This window comes from Macaca mulatta, chromosome 13 (assembly GCF_049350105.2).
Source record: "Macaca mulatta isolate MMU2019108-1 chromosome 13, T2T-MMU8v2.0, whole genome shotgun sequence".
Lineage (NCBI taxonomy): Eukaryota > Metazoa > Chordata > Mammalia > Primates > Cercopithecidae > Macaca > Macaca mulatta.
Genome location: NC_133418.1, coordinates 69,264,084 through 69,282,577, shown reverse-complemented (window position 1 = coordinate 69,282,577; position 18,494 = coordinate 69,264,084). Strand labels below are relative to the sequence as shown.

The 18,494-nt window shown below is 36.7% G+C and overlaps 1 protein-coding gene across 17 annotated transcripts in view; it reads right to left on the bottom strand.

Moving 5' to 3' along the window:
* CCDC88A (coiled-coil domain containing 88A) overlaps window positions 1–18,494 on the bottom strand; it is a 130,421-nt gene that overhangs the window by 50,918 nt on the left and 61,009 nt on the right. For all 17 annotated transcript variants that reach the window (XM_015112381.3, XM_015112382.3, XM_015112389.3 and 14 more), the window contains exons 8-13: window positions 18,311–18,483; window positions 12,158–12,239; window positions 8,841–8,999; window positions 7,025–7,171; window positions 6,305–6,449; window positions 1,908–2,092 (exon numbers count right to left, since the gene is read on the bottom strand). In XM_015112381.3, the coding sequence (XP_014967867.1) occupies window positions 1,908–2,092; window positions 6,305–6,449; window positions 7,025–7,171; window positions 8,841–8,999; window positions 12,158–12,239; window positions 18,311–18,483 (891 nt within the window). The remainder of the gene's footprint in view (window positions 1–1,907; window positions 2,093–6,304; window positions 6,450–7,024; window positions 7,172–8,840; window positions 9,000–12,157; window positions 12,240–18,310; window positions 18,484–18,494) is intronic.

Sequence of the window (18,494 nt, the reverse complement as noted above, 5' to 3'; positions counted from 1 at the left end):
ACATTAATGGAAATAACTACACATGGAAACAATCTTCCAATAATATTTCTAGCCTGGGCAACATGGTGAAACCATGTCTCTACCAAAAACAAACAAACAAAAAAACCACAAAAAAACAAAAAACTGAGCCAGGCATAGTGGCCTGTGCCTGTAGTCCTAGCTACTTGAGAGGCTGAGGTGGGAGGACTGCTTAAGCCTGAGAAGCGGAGGTTGCAGCAAGCTAGGATTGCGCCACTGCACTCCAGCCTGGGTGGCATAGTGAGACCCTAGCTCAAAATACTACTGCCAATAATAATGATAATAATAATAATATGAAAAGCACCAGGTCAAAAAACTTATCCAATAACTCAATTCAACATTAATTTACAGTTCAGGAAGCTTTCAGTTATGAATAATTAATCTGGTTCTCATATTACATATACGGAAATATATGAATGACAGTTATTGAAACTCATTTGTTGTTTTGTATCAATGGGATTAAAGTGAAACATTCAGTTTATAAAAAATCATTTTTACAATTAATTGATCAAAAATTGCTTGAATCACTAAGAATTTACAAATCAAACTTCAAAGCTAATTTCAAAAAGAAACCGTACTCTACAGGCCCAATTTTAACGACAACCAAAATAAAACTGTTCTAAATTCTAAATGGCCATCCTACTTTAACAGTATATTGTCAAACACTTACTAAGATTATTTAGTTAATGGATTAAAGACAATGCAAAAACATTTTAAAACAGTAAAAATCTTACAAGAATACCAAGGAGCCTCTGAATAATCTAAGGCAGTGGTTCTCAAAGCATGATTCCAGGACAGCATGATGAGCATCACTTAGGAACTTCTTAGAAACAATTCTTAGTCATGCATGTTTTTATGATGGGATTCTATTTATGTAGAATTATGTGCACAGAAAGATATGCAAAAACAAAACACTTGTTCTTCCACAGCTAAGTATTTCTGTTCAACCAGAGTCTGATTAAGATTCAAGTTTCATAATACCTAAATTGTGGTCTCTAAATATTATTTCCCACTAAAAGGAATAAAGGCTAATTTTAGAGAAATGGCTGTCTCCAGATCTGGGACAGAAAATATTCAAGATGAGCCTAGAATATTTTGTCATGGCAGAAAGTAAGACAGCTCTCAAGGAGTGCTAAGGCCATGTAATAAGGATTCAGAACCAAAGCAGCTTTTAAAGAGGCTTCCACTAGCCCGAGTTGAGACAGTAAGAAAAACAAATGGAGTGGATTGAAACAATACAAATATTTTTAAATTCATGGGTTCATAATGATACTGAAACAACAAACTCACTCACTGTTCTCTCAAGAAGACATGAGAGAACCAATTCATTATTTGGAAACTGGCAAATATAACTCCTCTAGCCCTGCTGCCTCTTTTTTTTTTTTTTTTTTTTTTTTTTTTTGAGACCGAGTCTTGCTCTATGGCCCAGACTGGAGAGCAGTGGCGCATCTCGACTCACTTCAACCTCCACCTCCCAGGTTCAAGAGATTCTCCTGCCTCATCTTCCTGAGTAGCTGGGATCACCAGCACCCACCACCACATCCGGCTAATTTTTGTACTTTTAGTGGAGACAGGGTTTCACCATGTTGGCTAGGCTGGTCTCAAACTCCCGACCTCAGGTGATCCGTCCGCCTTGGCCTCCCAAAGTGCTGGGATTACAGGTGTGAGCCACCACACCTGGCCAAGATCAGCTAGTAAGTTCTTAATTGTTGAAGCTGAATAATGAGTATAGGATTCATTTACACCATATTTGTGTATATTTGAAAAATTTCATAACAAGTTAAAATAACAGTGAGGGGGCATTTAAAAAGTGGAAAATAAATGTGCCATTTATTTACACTTTTACAAGTATTTTTTAACATTAAAATAAACATTACATTTTAATTTACCTTTTTACTGAGTCTTTGATTTTCTTTTTCAATTTTCAGGATTTTGGAAGCATTGCCTTCTACAGAATCCACAGTAGTCCGAAGCTCTTCTACAGTTTTTGTCAAACTTTGATTTTCCATCTCTAACTTCAATAATCTACTTGATGTCAACTCATTCACCTCATGGCCCAGGGATTTCTGTGGTGCTATAATATTGAAAAATACACCATTGTATTTACTCTTTACCATTTTTACTATGTTTACTCTTTACTATTTAAAAAGTTCAGTATATATGCATTGCATCATTTGATCCTTAACTTTATTAAAAATTCAATGAGGTTATATAAGATAAACATGATAAGAGAGGTAAATCTTTTTCTCCTTTTCTTTTTTTCTTTTTTTAAAGAGATGGGATCTCTCTCTGTCATCCAGGCTGGAGTGCAGTGATGCGTTCCTAGCTCACTGCAGCCTCAAACTCCTGGTCTGAAGGGATCCTCCCAGTTCAGTCTCCCAAGCGGCTGGGACTACAGGTACAGCCAGTTAATTTTTTTATTTTTTAGTAAAGACTGGGTCTCTTGTTACTTAGGCTGGTCTGGGACTCCTGAGCTCAAGCAATCCTCCTGCCTTAGCCTCCCAAAGTGCTGGGATTACAGGCATGAGCTGCTGCACCCAGCCAAGAGATGAATCTTTAACTTTTAATGCATCCACAGCATTCTAGTGAAAAAAAGCATAAAATTTAGATTGAAGAAACTGGCGTTCAAGCAGACCCATTAAATATTTTGCTGATACAAGAACATTAGGATTTACAAATGAAAGATGAGACCTACTATTTCAAGAAAGGAAATGAATAAAGGCACTGGAGGGAATTTCCAGTGTATGCTTTTGTGTATGTTTCAAATTCTTCTTCATAAAAACCAAAGAAACACATGCACATCCAACATATCCCCCACCATGTATAAAATCTCTTCAAAATTAGGTAAGTAAATAACCTCCATATTTAAGTAAGGAAAACCTCAATTTTTATTTCCAGCTTTTCTAGTCATCATGTTGTTAATCTTTCACTGAAAGCTGGTATACTGAATAGTTACTGACTTTTAACATTCCATTAGTTGCCCAAGTCTTTTTTTAAATTAAAAGATTATTTAAATTTAACTATAAACTTACAGGATACATTATTCTAAGTAGCAACTAATGAAGGATTAAACGAATTTTGAAAATACAATACTACTTATTTTGGCTAAAAGTTCAAAATGAATATTCTGAGCATGCTGAAATTATTTTAAAATCTTTAATCCACTTCCATTCATTATCCCTTTATAAATCTGATTCTGTCTTAAGATATCTATTAAAACACAGTATAGAGTTTAAATATATAATATTCCCCAAGAGTAGCATTACTGTTAATCTACCTGGATTAGGTGTTTTTAAATAGTCACCATGATAAACAATAGATCTCTTGAAATTATTCCCATCTAAGTGAAATCTTGTGTCCTTTGACTAACATCTTCCCTATACCCTCAACCCCTCAGCCTCTGCTAACAACCATTTTACTCTGTTTCTATGAGTTTGAATTTTTTTGATACCACATATAAATGAGATCATGCACTATTGTCTTTCTGTACCTAGCTTATGTCACTTAACATAATGCCCTTCAAGTTCATCCATATTGTTGCAAATGACAGATTTTTTTTTTTTTTTTTTTTTTGAGACGGAGTCTCGCTCTGTCACCCAGGCTGGAGTGCAGTGGCGTGATAGTGGCTCACTGCAACCCCACCTCCCAAGTTGAAGAGATTCTCCTTCCTCAGCTTCCCGAGTAGCTGGGATTACAGGAACCTGCCAGAACGCTTGGCTAATTTTTGTATTTTTAATAGAGATGGGGTTTCACCACATTGGCCAGGCTGGTCTCAAACTCCGGTCTCAGGTGATCTACCATCTCAGCCTCCCAAAGTGCTGGGATTACAGGCGTGAGCCACCATGCCCGGCCAAACATTTTTTTTTTTTTTTTTTTTTTTGAGACAGAGTCTCACTGTGTCGCCAGGCTGGAATGCAGTGGCACAATCTTGGCTCACTGCAACCTCCGCCTCTTGGGTTCAAGTGATTTTCCTGCCTCCGCCTCCCAAGTAGCTGGGATTACAGGTGTGCGCCACCATACTCAGTTAATTTTTTTTTTTTTTGATATTTTAAGTAGAGACAGGGTTTCACCGTGTTGGCCAGGATGGTCTTGATCTCTTGACCTCGGGAACTGCCTGCCTCGGCCTCCCAGAAGTGCCGGGATTACAGCCATGAGCCACCACACCCGGCACCCCCCCTTTTTTTCTTCCTGGGACAGAGTCTCACTGTGTCACCTAGGCTGGAGTGCAATAGGATGATCTCAGCTCACTGCAACCTCTGCCTCCCAGATTCAAGAGGTTCTCCTGCCTCAGCCTCCCAAGTAGCTGGGATTACAGGTGCACACCACCATGCCTGGCTAATTTTTGTATTTTTAGTAGAGACGGGGTTTCACCATATTGGTCAGGCTGGTCTTGAACTCCTGACCTCGTGATTCATCTACCTCAGCCTACCAAAGTGCTGGGATTACAGGTGTGAGACACTGCACCTGGCCAGAATTTCATTCTTTTTATGACTAATATTCCATTATGTATATAAAACACGTTTTCTTTATCCATCATTTCATTGACACAGATTGATTCCATATCTTGACATTTGTGAATAATGCTGCAACAAGCATGGGAATACAGATATCTCTTTGATATACTGATTTAATATCCTTTAGATATACACCCAGGAGCAAAACTGCTGAATGCTATGAGAGTTCTATTTTTAATTTTTTGAGGAACCTGCACACTGTTTTCCAGAATGGCCGAACCAGTTTACATTCCCACCTATTCCATAGAAACTTGAAAGCACAACTACTGCAAACTTTTATACTAGGTGATTATTAAACACACTGGCGTTTAAAAAACTTCTAAGATACTTTTAACTTTCCTAAGACACATGGGTTAGAAAATAAGATAGAAAAGTTCTGAAGCAAATTTTCTGAAATTCTGTAAATTTTCTAGAAAGTCCCTTGTATAATTTAAAAAATAAAAACTACACCATAGTAAAGCAAATATTCAGTTCTACAACCCCAGCTAAGATCAATTACAAAACAACAGTGACAGAATAATAATGATATTTAATACTTGAATGCTTACTATTTACCAGGCACTATTTAAGGGCCTCACAAATACCAACAATTTAATCCTCAGAAGTCTAGACTAACAGAGTAGTAATTCTTAATTAACAGAGTAATTCTAACTACCTTTAGTAGAAAATATTTAAGTCTGAATTGCTTTCTTTGTAACTCAATTCACAAGGAATATAATTTTTAAAGTTTCACAAATATTTTAAGTAACATAGGTTCAATGATTGAATATCATCACTTACTCTATAGTCGGTACATGGGGCCCCAGAATTTGGTATTCGATTCTCAAGTGTAAAATAGGAAGAACCTAATTGGTAATCAATAGGTGGAATCATCTATAGAGGTAATTATTCTGTAAGCACCACATTATAAAATCTCAAGAGTTTATGTCTACCTCAACAGTACATCCTCGGTGTCTGGCATAGTATTTTACACACGATAGGTGCTTAGTAAGTATTTGCTGAAGAAACGCAAGTAGAACAATCTAACACTGGGCAAAACTGACGAGTTTTGAAACTAGTCTAATTTGAATAAATGTGACCTAACTGGTGAATTTTTTTGTAATTTCAAAAATTCATATTGCACATCCAAAGCTATAATCCAAACAACTGTATAAAATTACGCCCAGCTTTGAGAAAGAGGACAAGTCAATGTGAAGCCCAGGAAAAAAGAGCCAAAAGTTAAAAATTTACCTGGGGGAATCTTTCATTAGGTCCATGGTATAACTAGGCTGGGCTGGTTGGCAGGTATTATCTTATAATGGAGACTATACATATTACAAGTAGTCATGAAGATCCTTAAATTAACTAATTCTAACTATATATTCACCTGAAAATTTGCCCATTATGCTTTGACTCCCTATTTGGGTTTACCTAAAGTCAAAGAACATGCTGACCACTAATATGACTTTTCTATTCTATTTACTAGATGACCATATTTCTTAAAATAAATTAATATACTGGTATTGCAGCCTCTTAGGATACTAACATGAAATAGTGGATAAGAAACCAATCAAATCTGTTATTGCATTCATAAAATTCAGTTGTAAGACATGCAAAGCTAGGGACCAGACCCAAGAAAATGCAAACAATGTATTACTGTGTGAAATCATATCTATGGAGACAGGTAGTCTTCTGAGATATCTCCCACTGCAGAAAATAAAGAACTGAAAGTAAACATAAATACAACTTCATGATTCAATTATCTATTTAAATTTTTAAAAAATTGAGAATACCTTCGGAAAGTTCACTAGTTCTGGATATCTGTTCCAGCTCCCAGCCAAGATGTAATGATTCATCCATACTTTGTTTCTGTGCCATTTCCAAAGTCATATTTTCTTCCATTAATTCTTCAATCTTTTTTCTATCCATATCTCGTTCCTTTTTTATTGGCAAGGATTAGGGAGAGAAAAAAGGCTAAGAAACAGTACAATTTCAAGCAAAAACTTTATTACTCAACTTTTATTTATCAGAAACTTAGTCATAATCATGAGTTCCTTAAATTGTTCAGTTTTGAAGGCACTTACAATTATCACTGGCAATTATACTGATTAAGTGTCTGACATCCTTTTAAGCTGATCTTTGGGGACACAATGAAAATTCTTCTTCATAGTCAACATACTGTTTTGGTGATCTAACAAAAGAATTATGAACCAACGCTAAATTTTAGCAAACAGATTTCTGTATTTTTAAAGACATGTTTACACAATAGCTTATTTATTGTGGTATTGAAAGGTTGAAGACAAAATTAGTAAGTAACATGCTTCTGTAACAAAAGCAGAAATTTCTACTACTTTTATATTTATATAAAGTTGGAGGCATCTAACTTATTTAGCTCTCTCTTCTCTGTTAAAGCCTCAAGGACACTAGCCATCCTTGCCAATACAAGGAAATCAGTCGAATCTTGAAAAGTTTTCCTTAGAGGCCATGTAACTGATCTATCTCTTAAAACTTACCATTTCCATATCATGAAGTTTAGCTTTTAGTTGTAAGTTCTCTTTTTCTAATTCATGTAATTTATCAGAACGAGCACGAGTTCCTTCTAGTTGGTCTTCCAACATGGTTTTTGTTTCTAATAAAACTTGATTGTCTTCTTTTAACTCCTATAAACATTTATCACAAATGTGTTAATATCTGTTAATTTTTTAAAGTTATGGAACATAAAGATTATCACAAAACATTAAGCCATCTTTATCAACAGTTCTATGCATGAGTAAACCTACTAATAGAAATACAATTAATGTTTTCTTGGCTTTTTACCCCAGAATGCAAACAAAACACTCAGTACTTAAGATATGTAATACTACTGTAACTTCACATTAAATTGTCGGGGCATATTTAACTTCCTCAGTCACAAAGATAAGGAATTAACTAAGTAGAAGTAGTCTTCCAGATATTTAAGATACAACTCTCCATGGAATCCAGGCTTAATGTATTGACTGAAATAGATTTAAATATTTCTCTGTACTTTGGGCTATAACTTGGAAGTGAAGGGCTTGAGGTTTTTGCAGTAAAATACCAAGACTTGAATCAGAACTCACATAAATCATAAACCAAGGCTCTATTAATAAATATTTTACATAAATATACCTTGAGGAAATCCTTAAAAGTCCCTGCATATGTTTTGCAGATAAAAGAGTTCATAATTCTATCTTGCTAAGTTATATACCTATGGTTTCTAAACTAAAGTCTAGAAAAAGTATACTAAGACAGTGATATTCATGAGAATCCCTTAACAGTGTCATGCATACACACGCCTTTAAATAACTGACAAATAATTAATATGTACTTTATCTCTACAGTCCTATTGGGTCTACTTACTGGTAACCTTCAAGTTAAAATGTTCTAACCACTTTCTCTTACATTTTCATTTCTTGATTTTGTATACTCTCTCCTTCTTATCCTACTACTGAAATTGACCAAAATCTCCTGTTTACAGATAATGAGGAAATTAGCTGAGAAAGAAGAAAAAGACACAAGACCTGTCAAAGTCTTTTTTTTTGTTTTGTTTGAGACAGAGTCTCACTCTGTCACCCAGGCTGGAGTGTAGTGGCGTGATCTCGACTCACTGTAACCTCCACCTCCTGGGTTCAAGCGATTCTCCTGCCTCAGCCTCCTGAGTAGCTGGGCTTACAGGCATGTGCCACCATGCCCGGCTAATTTTTTTATTTTTAGTTGAGACGGGGTTTTGACATGTTGGTCAGGCTGGTCTCGAACCCCTGACCTCAGGTGATCTGCCCTCCTTGGCCTCCCAAGTGCTGCGATTACAGACATGAGCCACTGTGCCCAGCCTGACTTGTCAAATTCTTGTCAAACTCAACTTCACGTAACACTGAACTGTAACTATCAAGTTAGAAAAAAATTTTTTCATTTGTTTGCATATATAGAGGCTTCATTAATCTTAATTTAGTGATCTCAATTAAGAAGCAATCTGAAATATGTTTTGCTTTCACTTTTGGGAAAAAGTTTAAAATTAATAGAAATAAATATTTTGACTATAAGAAGGACTTCAAAGGTCTGCTCTATATATGATGCTAAGAAAAGGAATAAAAGAAGAGCCCCAAAGAGTTCAATTAAACTAGTAATATCCACAGGTCCCTTTTGTAGAAGTCTAACTAAAAGCAATATGCTAATCTATCATAAAATAAACATACCCAAATGTATTTACTGTTTGTTCACCATTTCAAGAGTTTCTCATGTTTATTAACTGCATTTTAAATATGTTAAAATTCTAACACAGAAAAAAAAATCATGGTTAATTATGCAACATACCTCAACTCTTGCCTTATAAAATTCAATATCATGTAGTCTCTCTTTATATCTGCTGACTTCACTTTCAAGCTTATCAACTCTGATTGCTTTCTCTCGAAGTGCATCTAATTCATCTCGGTACATTCTGGCAGAGCGAGCATCCGAAAGCAAATTCATGTTCTAAATAAAAATTTTAAAATATATTTTAATTATTATTTTCCGTTATCAACTTGTTATTCTTTGTTGCACAATTTGATACATTTATTTATTTACTGAGACAGAGTTTCACTCTTGTTGCCCAGGCTGGAGTGCAATGGTGTGATCTCAGCTCACGGCAACCTCCGTCTCCCAGGTTCAAGCGCTTCTTCTCCCTCAGCTTCCCAAGTAGCTGGGATTACAAGTTCCCACCGCCATGCCCGGCTAATTTTTGTATTTTTAGTAGAGATGGAGTTTCGTTATGTTGGCCAGGCTGGTCTCAAAACTCCTGACCTCGGGTGATCCACTCACCGCAGCCTCCCAAAGTGCTGGGATTACAGGCGTGAGACACTGCACTTGGCTAATAAATTTACTTTAAAAATCAATGAATTACATACTTTAAAAAGGTGAATTTTATGGTATGTAAATTATATCTAATTTTTTTTTTAATGGGGAGATATAAACTTTTTTTTTCATTATCTTGGATACATTACTAAAATTTTTTAAAGCCTTTTTTAAAAAAACGAAGTATTTTAAACATATATATATATACACATTTATGCTCATATTTTTAAAATATGTTCTCTGTCAGGAATGTAAACAATATTCAGGATATTTTAAAATAAGTTAACATCCATGTAACACAACCATTTGCAATTAATTTATGGTGAAAAAGTTAATTTTAAAATAAAAGATGGTAAAAATACAGAAAAGGCAAACAATATTACTAAAATAAATCATTAATTACTGTATAGAAGTTTCTATAGATATGTTGTGACATACCAAAATCTTGCTGACATTTTTTTAAAGCTTCCAAGTAAAATCATTAGTGCATATATTAATATCATTTGAGACAAATATTAAAATCCAACCTTTTAAAAGCCTTATTGTAATCTTTTAGGATAGTAGTTCTTAAAGTATAATCCAGGGTCTTCTGTGGGCCCTGAAACCTTTTCAGGGAGTTCAGAAGGTCAAAACTATTTTCATAATAACACTAAAACATTATTTGTCTTTTTCATTTTCATTCTCTCATGAGGGCACAGTAAAGTTTTCCAGAGGCTACATGGTGTGTGACATCTTAACAGACTAAATGCAGAAACAGCTATGAGAATCTAGTAGTAGTCATCTATTAAGCAAGGTATTAAAGAGATCTGCAAAAATGTAAAATAGTATCATTCTTTTCATTATTCTTTGTTTTGGAAAATAATGGTTATTTCATTAAAATACCTATGTATTCATCTACCTATTTTTTTTTTTTTTGAGACAGAGTCTCACTCTGTCACCCAGGCTGGAGTGCAGCAGTGACACCATCTCAACTCACTGCCACCTCCACCTCCCAGGTTCAAGAGATTCTTGTGCCTGTCTCCCAAGTAGCTGGGATTATAGGTGTGCACCACCACACTCACTTAATTTTTGTATTTTCAGTAGAGACAGGGTTTTGCCATGTTGCCCAGGCTGGTCTTGAATTCCTGGCCTCAAGTGATCTGCCTGCCTTGGCCTTCCAAAGTGCTGGGATTACAGGTATGAGCCACCATGCCCAGTTGGAGTCTAACATGAAATGGGGCATTTTTTTAATGATTTTTTTTTTTTTTTTTTTTTTTTTTGAGACAGCGTCTCACTCGGTTACCCAGGCTGATCACTGGCATATTCACAGCTCACTGCAGCCTCGACCTCCCAGGCTCAAGTGATCTTCCCACCTCAGTCTCCCAAGTAGCTAGGACTACCAGCGTGTGCCCAACTACGTGCAGCTAATTTTTTCTTTTTTTTTGCAGCGATGAGGTTTTGTCATGTTGCCCTGGCTGGTCTTTAACTCCTGGGCTCAAGCAACCTACCTGCCTTGGCCTCCCAAAGTGCTACAATTATGGGCATGAGCCACTGCACCCAACCCAAGTGACTTAATTTTTTTTTTTTTTCTGAGACGGAGTCTCGCACTGTTGCCTGGGCTGGAGTGCAATGGCGCAATCTTGGCTCACTGCAACCTCCACCTCCTGGGTTCAAGCAATTCTCCTGCCGCAGTCTACTGAGTAGCTGGGATTACAGGTGCCCACAAACACGCCTGGCTAATTTTTTGTATTTTTAGTAGAGACAGGGTTTCACTATGTTGGCCAGGCTGGTCTTGAACTCCTGACCTCTTGATCCACCTGCCTCAGCCTCCCAAAGTGCTGGGATTACAGGCGTGTGCCACTGCACTTGCCCAGACTTAAGTTTTTAAAAATTCATAGTTTTAGTTTTTAATATGATAAATACCAATAGATATAATCCATATTCAACCAATCCTCATTAATTTTTAAGAGTGGTGAGGAGGCTTGAGACCAAAAAGACTGAAAACTACTGCTTTAGAGAGAACCAACATACATTAAAAAAAAAAAAAAAAAAAAAAAAAACCCTGCTGCCAACAAGTAGAAAAGCAGCCACAGCATGTCTAGAAATAAAGACTATGAAGACTAGTCTCATTTATCTATGAAGGTCCCAGTTTATGATCCGGCAATTACAGTATTCCCTGCATCTAAAATGGCAGGTATGGGGAAGTTAAGGGAAAAAAACAACTATCCAGCCTTATCCTAATCCTTAGCACTTATGGATTAAAGAGCTCACACACTAATCTCAAATAAAAATGAAACATTAGAGTGACTGTAAAAGTGAGCTATTAATTACTCTTGGTTTAAGGTGAAAAAAGAAGAAGCTGCTGTAAAATAAAGATACTTTTAAAATTTTTAAAATCTTATTTAATAGGAAAAGAGTGAAAAAAATCAAAAAGCATTCTGTCATATATAAATTCGTATAAAACACTATCAGGCAGCAGAGACACAGAGAGATACACATAAAGAGCATAGTTTACAGTAGAGGTGTTCTAGCTTCCAAGGCCACAGAAACCAAACACATCAAAAAGAAAAATCTGGAACTACCCCAGTCCTAAGTAGCTCTTTTGAATCTTAGCAGAGTTTGAACAGCATTAACATGGAAGAAAGTTTGGCTCTGGCATTTTTGAAGAGAGAGACTCTGAAAAAATCATCCAATCTCTGGAAGCCTCAGTAACCTCATTTATTTATATAAGCATTGAAGGAAAGGTTATAAATTACAATGAAGAAAATCAATTTCCAATTACTTGGTGGTCCTAAATAATAGATATTCCAGGTACCAACCTCTTGTTGCAGCCTTTTGAGTTCTATTTCCATTTGCTCAAGTTCTTGTTTACAATCCAACAACTGTTCAGTCTTTTCCTCCCTTAAATGCAAAAATACATTCATTAAGCATATTATTTTTGAAAACTGTGATCATCATCTGCATTAATATAAATGTATTATCAGTACTAAATAACTAGTTGAACATAGTATTAGCCATAACCCTAATCTAGAAGAGAAAAAAAGATAGGTATTAGGAATTTATACAATTAGATGCCATTAATCAAACCTCTTCCCTTTTTCCAAAGGCTAACCTCAATGGCTGATGTTCTCATAGTATGTAATACAGTTTTTCTCTTCCTCTCTTTTCATCTTTCCTGCCCTCCACCCCTTCCATTTCCACTCTTCTTTCTCTCTTCCTCACTCTCTGCAGTTACAGACAGTTAAGCTAAGAATTTTTTTTGAGACAGAGTCTTGCTCTGTCGCCCAGGCTGGAGTGCAATGGCAGGAACTTGACTCACTGCAACCTCTGCCTCCCAGGTTCCAGCAATTCTCCTGCCTCAGTAGCTGGGATTACAGGCGCCCGCCACTATGCAGGCTAATTTTTTTTATTTTTAGTAGAGACGGGGTTTCACCATGTTACTCAGGCTGGTCTCGAACTCCTGACCTCAGGTGCTACCTGCCGTGGACTCCCAAAGTGCTGGGATTACAGGCATGCGCCACTGCGCCCGGCCTAAGCTAAGAATTTTTATGCAAGGCAGTTCTACCTGTGTCTGAGACTTATAAGGGTCTCCAACTATTTTCAACATTTACAGTGGCTGAAAGGAAATTATTACTTCCAATTGCCGTAAGATACTAAAATCTTTACTTCTCTATTGGTTTCAGCCTATAAACATCCTCGAATTTCTTCTATTAGTTTTTCTCTTAGAATTGCTTTACTTCTAATCTCCATTTTCTCTCTCTCCTTCACAATCAAGCTCCTTAAAATAAGCCTCCACTACTATCTCTACTTTTCTACCCTCTGTTCTTTAATAATAAAGTAAATGTTCACTGTATAAAACAATTTATTGTTCTAATCTCCTCATGCCCTTACATTTTTCAAAACCATTATATATTAACACATATTATAAAATATAATGTTTATATTATTTAAAATATATTATTAAAAATATATATACTTATATATTTTAAGAGACAAGATTTCACTCTGATGCCCAAGCTGGAGTGCAGTGGCATGATCACAGCTCACTGCAACCCTGAACTCCTGGACTCAAGTGATTCTCCTGCCTCAGCATCTGGAATAGCTGGGACTATAGGCATGTGCCACCACTTCTGGCTAATTTTTTGTAGAGATGAGGTCTCACTCTGTTGTCCAGGGTGGTCTTGAGCTGCTGGCCTCAAGCAATCTTCCTGCCTCAGCCTCCCACAGCACTGGGATTACAGGCATGAGCCATGGTGCCCAGCCCAAAACCATAATTTTTAACGGTAGAAAAATATTCCCTTTGCTAGAGAAACCATACCATATTAAATGGATTCCATTTTTCACTGTACTATATAATCTTTTAGTAAATAAGCTCATTACTATATATAAAATCCTGTGTATTTCGGGACAGTTTTCTTCTTCTTTTGTTTTTTAAGAGACAGGGTGTCACTATGTTGCCCAGCCTTGCTTTGAACTCTTGGGCCCAAGAATTCCACCCAGCCTGCTAAGTAACTGGGACTACAAGCGCGCACTGCTGTGCCTGGCTTTTGGGACAGATTTCTAAAAGTGCATTACAAGTTAAAAGGCATTTGAAACAGGTTAAGTATCCCTTATCTGAACTGCTTTGGACCCAGAAGTATTCAGAATTTTTTCAAGTTTTTTTTTTTCCCCCTTTGAGACAAGGTCTCACTCTGCTACCCAGGCTGGAGTGCAGTGGTGCAATCCCAGCTCACTGCAGCCTTGACCTCCTGGTTCAGGTGATCCTCCTGCCTCAAGCTCCCACATAGGTGGGACCACAGGCACGTGCCACCACACTGCAGCCTTGACCTCCGGTTCAGGTGATCCTCCTGCCTCAAGCTCCCACGTAGCTGGGACCACAGGCACGTGCCACCACACTCCTAATTTTAAAAAATTATTTGCAGAGACAGGTCTCCCTGTGTTGCCCAGGCTGGTCTCAAACTCCTGAGCTCAAGCAATCCTCTTGCCTCAGCCTCCCAAAGTGCTGGAATTACAGGCGTAAGCCACCATGCCCTGCCTCATTTTAACCATTTTAAACATATAATTCAGTGGCATTAATTATGTTCACAATGTTGAATGTTGGCCATTCCTTATGTATGTTAACACACAGAATTCAAAACAGATGTCTACACAAAAATATGCACCTGAATGTTTATAGCAGCATTATTCATAATAGCCAAAAACTGGATTCAAATGCCCATCAACCAAAAAACGGTTAATCAAAATGTGGTATATCCATTCAGTGGAATATTATTCAACTCTAAAAATAATAAAGTATTGATACATGCTACAACATGGATGAACCTGGAAAACATTATGCTAAGTAAATGACGCCAGTCACAAAAGGCACGTACTGTATGATTTCGTTTATACAATAAAATGTCCAGAATAGGCAAATTCATGAAAACAGAAAGTAGATTAGTGATTGCCAGGAGCTGACAGCAAAGGGGGATGGATAGTGACAGTTACTAAACATGGGGTTTCTTTTTGCAGTGATGAAAACGTCGTGAAATTGGTGTGTGGGCTGGCGCAGTGGCTCATGCCTGTAATCCCAGCACTTTGGGAGGCTGAGGCAGTGAATCACAAGGTCAGGAGCTCAAGACCAGCCTAACTAACATAGTGAAACCCCATCTCCACTAAAAGTAAAAAAATTAGCCAGGTGTGGTGGTGCACACCTGTAAATCCCGGCTACCCAGGAGGCTGAGGCAGAATTGCTTGAACCCAAGAGGCAGAGGCTGCAGTGAGCCAAGATCACGCCATTGCACTCCAGCCTGGGTAACAGAGCGAGACTCCATCTCAAATAACAACAAAAACAAAACAAAAAAAAAACACAAGAAATTGCTGTGTGATGACTGCACAACTCTTTGAATAGACTAAAACCACTGAATTGTTCACTTTAAAAGGATTAATTTTCTGACCTGCGAATTATATCTCAATAAGGCTTTTATTTTTTTGAAAAATAACAAATAGTTAATATTAGAAACATTCTTTCAAAACATGGGATTTATGGAGGCAGACTTAAAGGGACTCTTTGGTAGTATTAACTACTGCATAAAAGTGAAATTACTATTTTAAATAAAAAAATTACTTCTTTTACCCATATCACAAATTATACTTTTACACTATATGTTTATAAATCAAAAGCAATTATATCATAATGTACTACCCCATAAATGAGTATGCTGTTAATTTGCACTTTCTGGTTGTAATTACTTATTGTATAGTTTCCATTCGGTATAAGGCAACCTGCCGTTTTTGTCGACCATGATTTCTGCACTTCATTCACTTTAGTAGAGATTTGTCCCAATAAAAAGAACTAATATGAGATTTATTGCTTTTTAATAGAAGAAATCCATAAAGAAACACATTTTCAAAGGGCAACGAAGATATTAGATGGTATTTGTTGAAAAGCTAGTTACTGAGAAAACTTGTTACAATACTGGCACATTTATTTACCCATTAAAAATATCCATTTACATTTTCTAATCAGTATTAGAAAACCAAATTTCATCAATCTCCTCAAGTTGTTTGGAATTTTAATATACTCTACGTACAAGTAAATTTTATTTAAAAATTAAATTCGAACATAGTGCAAAACCTTAAACGAATTCACAGCCATCATTACGGTTCTAATTGCATGCTTTATCTAAAGACAGGAGAAATTGTGCTAAATTATATGGAACAAACTAGTGTTCACTATTTAGACTATCCATTAACTGCCAGTCAAACTAATAACAGCAATCTCTTCCCTAATTTTCCTGGTGCAGCTGTTTATAGAATATCCTGGGCGTGTTCATTTCAATAGATACATAATAATGCAGACATCCACAAATGAAAGCTGTTATTTTTTATTTTCAAATTTTCCTATGGACTGTAATATTTTTTCTACCTTGCATATTCAGTCACTTTCTTTAACTACTTTAAATAATCAGTAAATAAATTTAATTGCTACATTGTGGTTTTAAACTTAAAATCTATATTCTGAAGCTCAAATTCCAAGAAACCAAACCAAAAAAAAAAAAAAAAAACCGGCCGCCACAACAAAAATCCTTTGTTCTTTTAAAAGTACAAAATAAAAACAAATCTCCAGCAGAGACTGATCACATTTTTACTTGTGGTTCACCAAGGAATGCCTATGTAACATTTATACTTAGTTTTCTGTAATAGTCTTTTAAAATTGAGAAAATACAATTTCATCAGCACTATCCAAATCTGAATGCAGTCATGCATCGTTTAAATATGGGAATACACTCTAACGAGTTAGGTGATTTCATCAATGGGCAAACATCACCGAGCATGTATAGTACTTACACAAATCTAGATGGTAATACCCTACTATACACCTAGGCTATGTGGTATAGCCCAGTGCTTCTAGACTACAAACTTATACAGCATGTGACAGTACTGAATACCATAGGCAACCATAACATAATGGTATTTGTGTTTTTAAACATATCTGAACATAGAAAAGGTACAGTAAAAATACGATATAAAATATTTAAAATGGTACACTTTTTTTTTTTTTTTGAGACAGAGTCTCGCTCTGTCCACCAGGCTGGAGTGCAGTGGTGTGCTTTTAACTCACTTCAACCTCCACCTCCTGGGTTCAAGCGATTCTCCTGCCTCAGCCTCCCAGGTAACTGGGACTACATACAGGTGCCTACCACCATGCCTGGCTAATTTTTGTATTTTTAGTAGACACAGGGTTTCACCATGTTGGCCAGGTTGGTCTTGAACTCCTGACCTCAAGTGATCCACCTGCCTCGGTCTCCCAAAGTGTTGGAATTACAGGCATGAGCCACAGCATCAGCCATGTTTTTAATAAACTTTAAAATTTTTAAACTTAATTCTTTTATAATAATGTTTAGTAATGTTTAGTTTAAAATGTAAACACATTGTACAACTGTACAAAAATATTTTCTTTCTTTATATCCTTATTCTTTTTTTTTTTTTGAGACAGTGTCTCGCTCTGTCACCCAGGCTGGAGTGCAGTGTCATCATCTCGGCTCACTGCAGCCTCCTGGTTCAAGCAATTCCCCTGCCTCAGCCCCCCGAGTAGCTGGGATTACAGGTGCACCTCACCATGCCCGGATAATTTTTTTGTATTTTCTAGTAGAGACAGGGTTTCACCATGTTGGCCAGACTGGTCCTGAACTCCTGACCTCAGGCAATCTGCCCACCTCAGCCTCCCAAAGTGCTGGGATTACAGGTGTGAACCACCGCGCCTGGCCTATATCCTTATTCTATCAGCATTTTTCTTTTCTGCTTTTACTTTTAAACTTTTTTGTTAAAAACTAAGACACACATTAGCCTAGGCCTACACAGGGTCAGGCACATCAAGGCATTACTAGATGATAGGGATTTTTCAGCTCCATTGTAGTCTTACAGGACCACCTACCATCATATACGTGGCCCATTGTTAAATAAAATGTCGTTACGTGGCACATGACTGTATTTACCTTTACTAAGTACATGACTGAGGCATTTCAATGCAAGACACATACACGAAACTATCTTTTGGTAATAGTATAATGCCAAGAACCCAGTCTTTTAAAACATTAAGTTTTGGGGGGGGAGAATAGGTGCAAAACATTAATTTTAAAAGAGTTAGACTTACTGGTCTCCATCAGTAGTTCCTAGTAATTTGGATTTCAAGGAAAGGAAGACAAAAATTTAAGAGCTCCAATTTGCCAAAGGAGGACCTTATTTTAATAAAAAAATACATTAACACTAGAAAGCTAGAAAGGCCATAAATCCAGAATAACAGGTATCCTTTAAATTGGTAAGATTTAACATAGGAAAACCTTATGCCAACCTCCTTATTTTTCTCATTTTGACACATACTTGTGAAAACACTGACACAAGCTAGAAATATTTCCATAAACTTAAAAATATTGTTTAGGTCACCTTTGGGACCACATAAATTCAATGAACCTTGAAAATCAGCAACTTACAATTCCTGCCTAAGCCTTCGTATCTTGGCTTTAGCATCTGCCAGTTCCACCGACAGATGTTGTCGACTTTCTGTTCGCTTCATGCCTGGAGAACCACAGGGTGACTGTGCAGATGAAGAGGCATGGGGTAGAGAATGAAGACCATCTCGCTCTTCAGAGAGTTCTATGATAGTCTAGAAATACA